The sequence below is a fragment of the Bison bison genome, unplaced genomic scaffold (genome assembly GCF_000754665.1).
Source record: "Bison bison bison isolate TAMUID 2011002044 unplaced genomic scaffold, Bison_UMD1.0 scf7180017864440, whole genome shotgun sequence".
NCBI lineage: Eukaryota > Metazoa > Chordata > Mammalia > Artiodactyla > Bovidae > Bison > Bison bison.
Window position 1 is genome coordinate 911,411 of NW_011495002.1, and position 9,576 is coordinate 920,986.

Sequence of the window (9,576 nt, forward strand, 5' to 3'; positions counted from 1 at the left end):
CAGCGAGACCTGCCTCCAACAAGGGACACGGCTGCTCGGGCTGTTAGGCACGCGAGGAGCCACGGAGTGTGCCTGGCGAGTGGGCTGGGACCCTGTGACAGGAGCTTTGAGTCTTCTGCTCAGGAATGTGTACCTATGACTCTTGAATAGGAGGACGGTGTATCTGAGCATATGGCGGCAGTGTTCAGGTACTTTGCAAGGAAAGCCTGGATCAGGCGGGCCCCTCAGGAGACCACTGCAGAAATCCAAGTGAAGTGAGCCACATGGGCGTGCAGAGGGAGGGAGCAGTCAGACAGACACCCCAGAGTCTGACAGTGTTTGGAGGGTGAAGGCATGCGACTGACGGCGGTACCTGAAAGGCAGCCCAGGACGAGTCATGTCTCAGACTCACTGCTCTGGAGAGACGGGGATGCAGCATGGAGGGTGTGGTGTGGACCCCACGCAGGGATGGGGGACACACCGGGGAGCCTGAGTCTGGGGCAGCCGGACTGGAGGGCCAGAGGGGACCGCCCAAACATGGGGCGCTGGTGGTGAGCATGCAGGTGAGCTGTCCCCAGAGTGTGCAGTCTGGGGCCAGTGGACAGCACACGGTCACTAGAGGCCCTGCGCCTTGTTTCCTGAGCATGGTCATGGAGTTGGTGCTCTTCATGGAGTTTGTAGGTAGGCTTCAGGGGGCCTAAGACTTAAGAGGAGTTTGGTCAGAAAACAGGAGCGAGCTGAGAGGAGAGAAGAAGGGCAAGGCCTTTCAGGCCACAAGCCACGTGGCGTGTGGAGGGGCATGTTGGCGTGTGGGGTGGGGCGGGGGCAGAGGGTCGGGAAGATGCTGTGTGGTCTGGGGAGGGCTCTGAGGGTTTTGGAGAGAGAGGTGTCTCGGGGTCCCAGGCTCGCTGCTCTGCAGGTACCTCCCAGTCCAGGCGGCACAGGCGCGCAGGAGCCTGCCGTCTCCAGGCCACTCCACGCTCACCAGGCTGGGGTGAACTCCGTCTTGTTTATCACCGTATCTCATAACAACCCCCCCAAAAAGCCTGCGAGCAGAGTTTATACTTGTGTGTGCTGTGCCGTGTGCTCAGTCACTTCAGTCGTGTCCGACTCTTTGCGACCCCAGGGACAGTAGCCCGCCAGGCTCCTCTGTCCATGGGGATTCTCCAGGCAAGAATACTGGAGTGAGTTGCCATGCCCTCCTCCAGGGGATCTTCCTGACCCAGGGATCCAACCTGTGTCTCTTATGTCTCCTGTGTTGGCAGGTGGGTTCTTTACTACTAGAGCCACCTGGGAACCCCTTTACCTTAAGGTTGATCTGTAAACAAACAGGTTTAAACTGTGTGGGTCCACTTATAATAGGTGCATTTTTTTTTCCAATAAGTACATATATGTGCTGTAAATGTATTTTCTCTTCCTCGTGATTTTCTTAATAATGGTTTCTTTTTTACCAGCTTATTTTATTGTCAGAATACAGTACCTAATGCACACGACATGCAAAATACGTGTTAGTCGGCTGTTATCGGTAAGGCTTCTGGTCGACAGTCGGCCTCTAGTTTGGGGGTAGTCAAAAGTTACGCACAGATTTCTTTTGACTGTGCAGGGGATCAGTACCCCTAACCCCCATGTTGTTCAAGAATCACCTGTCCGTAGGAGGGGGATATGTCTCAGGCGAATATTTGGACACTCATATAAAAAATCTTCAGGTTCTGAGAGTAACACACTGGAAAATATGTTAGAATATGAAAAAGTAAACACTATTCCCTTGGTTTGGAAAGGAGGTAAATTCAGGGACTGGAAACTTAAGGGCCCCCACTCAGCCGGCGTCCTGCGCAGCTGGACTCCCTCCAGCTGGGAGTGGGTGCCAGCCTCACCTGCTGCAGGCCCCGTGGTGGGGACACGCTGGCTGACCTGTGCCCTCTCCTCCCCAGCTGTCTGGCGGCTGCGAGCTGACCGTGGTGATCCACGACTTCACGGCCTGCAACAGCACCGAGCTCACCATCCGCCGTGGCCAGACCGTGGAAGTCTTGGAGCGGCCCCACGACAAACCCGACTGGTGCCTGGTGCGGACCACTGACCGGTCGCCTGCGGCCGAGGGCCTGGTCCCCTGCGGCTCCCTGTGCATCGCCCACTCCAGGAGCAGCATGGAGATGGAGGGCATCTTCAACCACAAAGGTAGGCGTTCGTGGGCGACCAGGACGTCCTCCTGGAAGTGACAGCGGGGCTTGTGTCCACACTTCCTGCAGCCCCGTAAGAGGTGCAATCCCTGCTGGTCACTGGCACCCCGGCCCTTCAACACTGCATCCCTGGGCCTTTTTAATCCATCGGGGGCTGCGGATGTCATCTGTCACTCAGAAATAACGGTGCATCGGTCGTCTCAGTTCCCCAGACCATGTTGTAAGATCTCAGGTTAGAGAGGGGGGAAGGGAGCCGTTCTCTTGGAAGCCAGTGTCATTCATAAACAGAGCAGACAGAAAGGCAGTTTCCTCCAGGTGATGCTGAAAAGAGGTGGGAGAGGTGGGACCATGTTCAGCGTCTCCCTAATCAGGTTTTCACGTTGTGGATTATTTTGTTTGTGTTAAATACTAGATGGTTGAGTGTGCAGGCCCTGGAAGCATAACTGTGCCATCTTTATAGCCTGGTTAAGTGTCTCGGGGCATCTGAGACCCACCCCCCCCCCACCAAGTTCCCTGCCAAGAGAGGGAACACAGCTGGACCCCCAGAGGGAGGCGAGCTGAGTTAGGCAGGCCTCAGTGTCAGGGGTCTGAAGCTCTGACAAGAGAGATGTCTTTTGAAAGAAGTGTTTTTCCACTGAAATAGCAGGATATTTGAACAAAACAGCATTTGACATTGCTTGTGGACTTGTTTAGACACAGGCAGCTGTCACAAGGCCACTTTTCCACATGTGGCAGGACAGGTCAGTAATGGCCTCCTAGCAAGTCTGTTTATCTAAACATCCAGTGTGGTCACTGCTGGACTGATGAGACTTGAAATGGGGCCTGAGTGAATTGAGCTGGTCTGCAGGTGCAGAATATACACTGGACTACAAGACTTAAAATGAAAACAGAATGTCCAATTATTTTATAGTCATTGCATCTGATATGGCAATATATTTTAAAGGATGAATTGAAGAAAATATACTATTAAATTAACTCCACCTGTTTCTTTTTACTACTAAATGGTGACTGCTAGAGCATCTTCACTTTGTATGCAGCATGCACTGTGTCTGCTCGATAGTGTTGCTTAACCTCTCATCTTAGTGAGGAGCTGATAGGAGGTTTTTAAGAGCTTTTCAGAAACACTGGCCCTCAGTTTCTAGAAAAATTCTAGAAACTGAATTTGGGTAGTTTCTGTGCTGTGAACCACTTTATATCAGTCTTCGTTTTCTGCAGTACAGATTTGGAGTTCTGCAGTTTGTTCACCCTTCCTGAGAAAGCATCACAGTACTCTGCATATTCCAGTTCTTTCCTGTTAGCATCGGAACGTCCCAGCTGCTCCGTCCGTTTGTCAGCTGTGCCCACTCTACCCTCACCCTGACGTGTCCTGGAGACAGTCCTCCGGCTCCTGAGGGTTAGTCATGGCGGTGACTAAGTGGTGCTGTACAGGAAACTGCTCCTGACCAGCTCACCTCGGGAATGAGTCCCAATCGTGCTCACATCCCTCGGGGCCTAAATGTGACTTTATCACCTCAGTACCCAGCTGGAAGAATCAGGCTGTGATGTCTCCAGGGATCTGAAGAGAAAGGCAGAGAATTCTCAGATTTGCCCCAAAGCTGAGGCGTCTGCTTTCATTTCTGGCCAAGCTGCCTGTGAGGCGCTGTTGGGCCCGCCCTGCAGTGATGCCAGGTTCGGGCGGCATTGGGCCTGCCCTGCTGTGTACCGCATTCGGGCAGTATTGGGCCTGCCCTGCTGTGTTACAGGGTTTGGGCAATATTGGCTCTGCCCTGCTGTGTTACCGGGTTTGGGCAATATTGGCTCTGCCCTGCTGTGTTACAGGGTTTGGGCAGCACTGGGCCTGCCCCACTGTGTTGCCAGGTTTGGGCAATATTGAGCCTGCCCTGCTGTGTTACCGGGTTTGGGCAATATTGGCTCTGCCCTGCTGTGTTACCGGGTTCGGGCGACATTGGGCCTGCCCCACTGTGTTACCGGGTTCGGGCGACATTGGGCCTGCCCCGCTGTGTTACCGGGTTCGGGTGTCACTGGACCTGCCCCACTGTGTTACTGGGTTCGGGCATCATTGGACCTGCTCCTCTGTGTTACCAGGTTCGGGCAATTGGACCTGCCCTGCTGTGTTACCGGGTTCGGGCAATATTGGGCCTGCCCCTCTGTGTTACCGGGTTCGGGTGTCACTGGACCTGCCCTGCTGTGTTACCAAGTTCGGGCAATTGGACCTGCCCTGCTGTGTTACCAGGTTCGGACAATATTGGGCCTGCTCCTCTGTGTTACCGGGTTCGGGCAGCATTGGACCTGGCCTGCTGTGGTCCCTGAGCTCTGAGTTCAGGCAGTGGCCTGTGCTGGGCCCATTAGTGTTTCTGGGGTTGCATGATGTATTTAAAGTCCTTGAGTCTGAGTTGAAAATAAAGTCCAACTCTTTTTCCAATTGTATCTATTATGTGCAGAGGAACCCTGGTGAAATGAAGCTACAAATAACATTGGCTCTGGAAGACTTATTTTCTCATGTACCTTTCCCGTGGCGTGTTCTTTACTTCCCAGTGTTCACAATTGCAGGCTAGCCGGGCAAAAAGAACCGTGTATTTATCACACTTGACTTTGTCCTGAAAACCTCCTGTGGAGGTTGGGTTTGTGCTGGTTTTCTGGTTTAACTCCATTCTGTCCCCTGAGCCTTTTCTCTGATACTCTGTCTTCCCATCCCCTGAGACATGACTTCTGCTTTACTAAGAACGTGTTTCTTTGTTGAATAAAACCGGTTGTGAACTAACGGTCGTTTATCAGATCAGAGCTCAGAACCTGATCCATTTCTTCCTTATGTCTGGATTTTTTATTTTTCCTGCCGTGTAGGGAAACTTGAGGTTGTCTGTTCCCTTACAGTGTTAAGACTTGGGAGGCTGATGCTGAGGGAAGAACCTGCTTTAGGCTCTTTGATAGACCTCTGCCAGAGCCTCCTGTCCACATTTAGGTCCAGGAAAGCAGGCAATGACCAGGGTCTTCCATCTAGGAGAAGAGTCTTCGGCAAGTAGTTGGGGCAACAAGAGCCAAGGATTCAAAAGAGCCGCAGGGACTGTGGGGCAAGAGGCCACTGCCCCCTTGGGAGGCCCCACAGCCGCCCTCCTCAATCTGTGTGTGCTAGGCTGGGGGCGCTTGTTACTCACAGGTGTCAGCATCTCCTTCTGAGCCCTTCTCATTCTGAAAGCCGGCTGGGCTTGAGGGACCTCCATCCCCACCCACCCACCCCTCCGCCAGGGTGGAGTTGAGTATGGCCCCTCCTGTGGCACAGCTGGATGTCCAGTGCTCTCCAGGTCTCCTCTTGGTGAGATCACACAGACGGGCTGTGGTCTTTCCTGTAGTCATGTACAGATGTGAGAGTTGGACCATAGAGAAGGCTGAGCACCAAAAAATTGATGCTTTCTAATTGCGGTGCTGGAGAAGACTCTTGAGAGTCCCTTGGACAGCAAGGAGATCGAACCAGTCAATCCTAAAGGAAATCAACCTTGAATACTCATTGGAAGGACTGACGCTGAAGCTCTAATATTTTGGCCACCTGATGTGAAAAGCCGACTCATTGGAAAAGACCCTGATGCTGGGAAAGATGGAGGGCAGGAAGAAGTGGGGTGACAGGAAGGTGAGATGGTTGGATGGCATCACTGACTTGATGGACATGAGTTTGAGCACGCTCCAAGAGATAATGAAGGACAGAAAAACCTGGCATGCTGCAGCCGGTGAAGTTGCAGAGTAGGACATGACTGAGCGACTGAACAGCAACAGTTTGTCTCTCGTCACTCACTGTTGATCTCTAAAGATAGTTTCTTCAATGTCTGTGATTTTTGCTGCTCTGACCTTCCAGGTGGAAGGAACAAGGACATTTTGCTAATCTTTAGTTCCAAAATTTCAGAGCCTTCGTGCCTCAGTTTTTTTCACAAGTCCCCAATCCAGACACCTTAATTTCCAGTGTGAAGAACATGCCTATGGAGATTAAATGTCTCTGTATTTGGTTGTATATGATTTGTAAGGATTGCAGTGTGACCCAATACTCAGGTCAGCCCAAAAGGCCCAGTACCCCCTGAGCACTGCCAGGGCCATGATGCTTTTCAGCAGGGCTGGAGTTGGAATGTGCTGGACGATGAGAATCCCTGGTAGCTTAGGGCTTCCCTGGTGGCTCAGCTGGTAAAGAATCTGCCTGCAATGGGGGAGACCTGGGTTCGATCCCTGGGTTGGGAAGATCCCCTGGAGAAGGGAACAGCTACCCGTTCCAGTATTCTGGCCTGGAGAATTGCCTGGACTGTATGGTCCATGGGGTCACAAAGAGTCAGACACGACTGAGCAACTTGCACTTGACTCACAGGCCCCTTGTGCGACGCTGTGTGTGCCCTGGGTGATGTGGGGGAGGATAGAGTTAACTGATACAAATGAACAGTAAGAATAATTGTACAATTTGTTCTTCATGTGCGACGCTGTGTGTGCCCTGGGTGATGTGGGGGAGGATAGAGTTAACTGATACAAATGAACAGTAAGAATAATTGTACAATTTGTTCTTCATGTGCGACGCTGTGTGTGCCCTGGGTGATGTGGGGGAGGATAGAGTTAACTGATACAAATGAACAGTAAGAATAATTGTACAATTTGTTCTTCATGTGCGACGCTGTGTGTGCCCTGGGTGATGTGGGGGAGGATAGAGTTAACTGATACAAATGAACAGTAAGAATAATTGTACAATTTGTTCTTCAAGGAGATACTTTTGTGTGTCTGCAACTAGACTTCAGTGTGCACATTATTCATGGGAAAGGCCTGTACGGGCGAACTGCCGTGGAGCAGTGTTTGCCGACGGGCAGCCCTGGACTCTCGTTCTTGTCTTGCTCCAGCCGCCACCCCCTGTCGTAGCCTCTCAGGCATGGGTGGCCTGAGAGCAGCCACTCTGAGCAGAGCGAGGCCTCAGCGAGTCCCTGTGCTCCTCCAGCCCCCGGGTCTGTGGTTCACACCACCTCCCGCCCCATCAGCATCTCTGCGGGCTGGGCTCCCAGCGAGTCCACTGAGCCAGCCGCGTTGAGACGCACTGGCTGCCACTTCCCACCCTGTTTGTGATTGTTGATTGACTGCTGATACAGGGTCCAGGCATTATATCAGAAACTCTTAGAAAATCCAAGGGTTTTTTTTCCTGTCCCACTGTCTCAAGGAGGAGAGCTGTCACTGTTCTCTGTTTATTTAGTCTTGGCCCGGAAAGTAAACAGGAATCTCAGAAATCTGTTTATATTCCCAACAAGGCGAGCCTGGGTGGGTCAGCTGTGCTCTGCCTTCATGACCAAGCGCTGAGGGTGTGTGAGAGCTTGGCTCCGAGCTTCAGGTAAGAACTCAGCAGGCATCCCCACGGCAGGGCAGGGCCCCGGGCTGGCGGCAGTGCCCAGGAGCGGTAACGACAGGATGGACGACGCTCAGAAGGATTGTCTCAGTCAGTAACCGGGCAGAGTCCCGTCCCGAGCTCCCTGCAGGACGCATGTGCCTGAAGCGCATCGTGGCAGCAATTTTGACTGTCTTCACTTTTTTTTCAGTGTAAAACCAGAGCCCCTTATGAGTCTTAAGGGGGTCCTTCCATTGTGCTCACACTCAATCATTGCATCGGAAAGACTGCCCGTGGGACTGTCATGGGCCTGTCAACTGAGGTCTTCCCTGCCCGGCCTGGCCCAGTTCGAGTTGAATTTGGAAAGTCGCTGTCAGCCACCACTGAGTTACCTTTTGCTAATCCTTGGCTTTGAGACAGGAGCTTCCGGGGTGAGAGTGATGTTTATGGTCGGCTAAGTGAAGACCTTCCGGGGCAAGAGTGATGTTTGTGGTTGGAGTCTTTGGAAGAGGCAATGTGTTGCACTTGCAGGGTGTCTTCTTTGTGCCAGGACCTGAATTCTGACTCCTTCTCTGTCTTTGGTGACATTGCACCCCTGCGCCTGAGGTGGGTGCGGACAGGTGGTCTCTGAGGTCCTCCCCGCCTCTGATGTTCTCAGGTTATGTGTATTTTGAGGCCTTTCTGAATGAAAGCCAATTCCAAATCTCCCGCTTCTCCTTATGCTAATCCCTAATGAGGTGGCAGGTGGTCTTTTTGCTAGTCCAGTGATGTATTTAGGAGAAAAGATCCACTTAGGAACCTTACCCTTATTTAACCTCTCTGAAAATTATTTATCAAGTTTTTTCTCTCTGGGATAGTGTGTAGGTCAATACTTGCATTTCATTTTGAAAAAGTTAAAAGCATGGTCTTTTCACTCTGAATTCTTCATTAAAAAACAAGGAAATAGAAACATGAGAAACAAGATTTCTTGCCCACCAGCCACTGGGGCCTCTACACCCAGGGCTTTGACTCACACCCCACACTTACTGAAGCAACCCTCCGCAGTTTCCAGCTTACCACATCACCTGCAGATAAGTGGGTGCCGTCAAAACCCGCTAAAAGAGAAAACCCAGGAATTGTCTTCTATAAATGTGGTGATAAATGATTGTTATCGGTGAAATGGGGCATTTTCTATAATCCAAGTGAAAATTAGGAAAGTGAGAGATGGTCATGAGAAACCACCTGAAATGTAGGTTTTCCTCTGGGTTCCACCAGGGGCTGTCTCCTTGCCCCTTTCCCGGGGTTTTCCTGCCCATCCTTCTCCTGAAGTATTTGACTCTTCACTGGACTGTCCTCCCAACTTCTCGAAGCCTCTAGTATTCAGATTCCCGCTCCTACCACCTCCCAGAAGTAAGTGGACACGGCCCCACTTGCTGCCCCCCAAATGGCCAGCACACCTGAGGCTCTCTTCACTGCTGCCCGCAATTTCTCCCTGTGATAATACACATAGAGCGTGAAATTTCCCGTCGGAATGACTGAGAAGTGCGCGGCAGTGGCGTCAGGCGCATCCACTTAATGATGCCCCATCCCCACCGTCCACCCTCAGCTCTCACTGTCCCCGCCTCTGAACACTAACTCCTCCCACCCCAGCCCTGGAACCCACCACTCCACCTCTGTGTGTGGGAGCTCAACCCCTCTCAGGACCGTGAGTGGAATTGTACATGTTTCTTTGGTGACTGGCTTGATCCACTGAACATGATGTCTTCAGGGTTCATCCTTGTTGTAGCCTGTGTCAGGACGTCCCTCCGTGTTAACTGACTCCCGCTCCACCATGCATAGGTGACGGCTGTGTCAGGACGTCCCTCCGTGTTAACTGACTCCCGCTCCACCATGGATAGGTGACAGCTGTGTCATTGTCCCTCCGTGTTAACTGACTCCCGCTCCACCATGCATAGGTGACGGCTTGTTGTCCTCTTTCTCTTGGTGGACATGGGTTGCTTCCACCGTTGGGCCTGGGTGAATAGCGCTGCTCTGTCTCCTGGCGCTTTGGGAAGTGCACCCAGATGTGGAATTGCTGGGTCATATGATGCTGCTGTTTTTGATTTTTGA

The 9,576-nt window shown here is 52.1% G+C and overlaps 1 protein-coding gene across 1 annotated transcript in view; it reads left to right on the forward strand.

The window, feature by feature from the left end:
* Positions 1–9,576, forward strand: part of TRIO (trio Rho guanine nucleotide exchange factor) — a 359,748-nt gene that overhangs the window by 269,318 nt on the left and 80,854 nt on the right. The window contains exon 35 of the mRNA XM_010858807.1: positions 1,911–2,154. Coding sequence (XP_010857109.1) covers positions 1,911–2,154 — 244 coding nt within the window. The remainder of the gene's footprint in view (positions 1–1,910; positions 2,155–9,576) is intronic.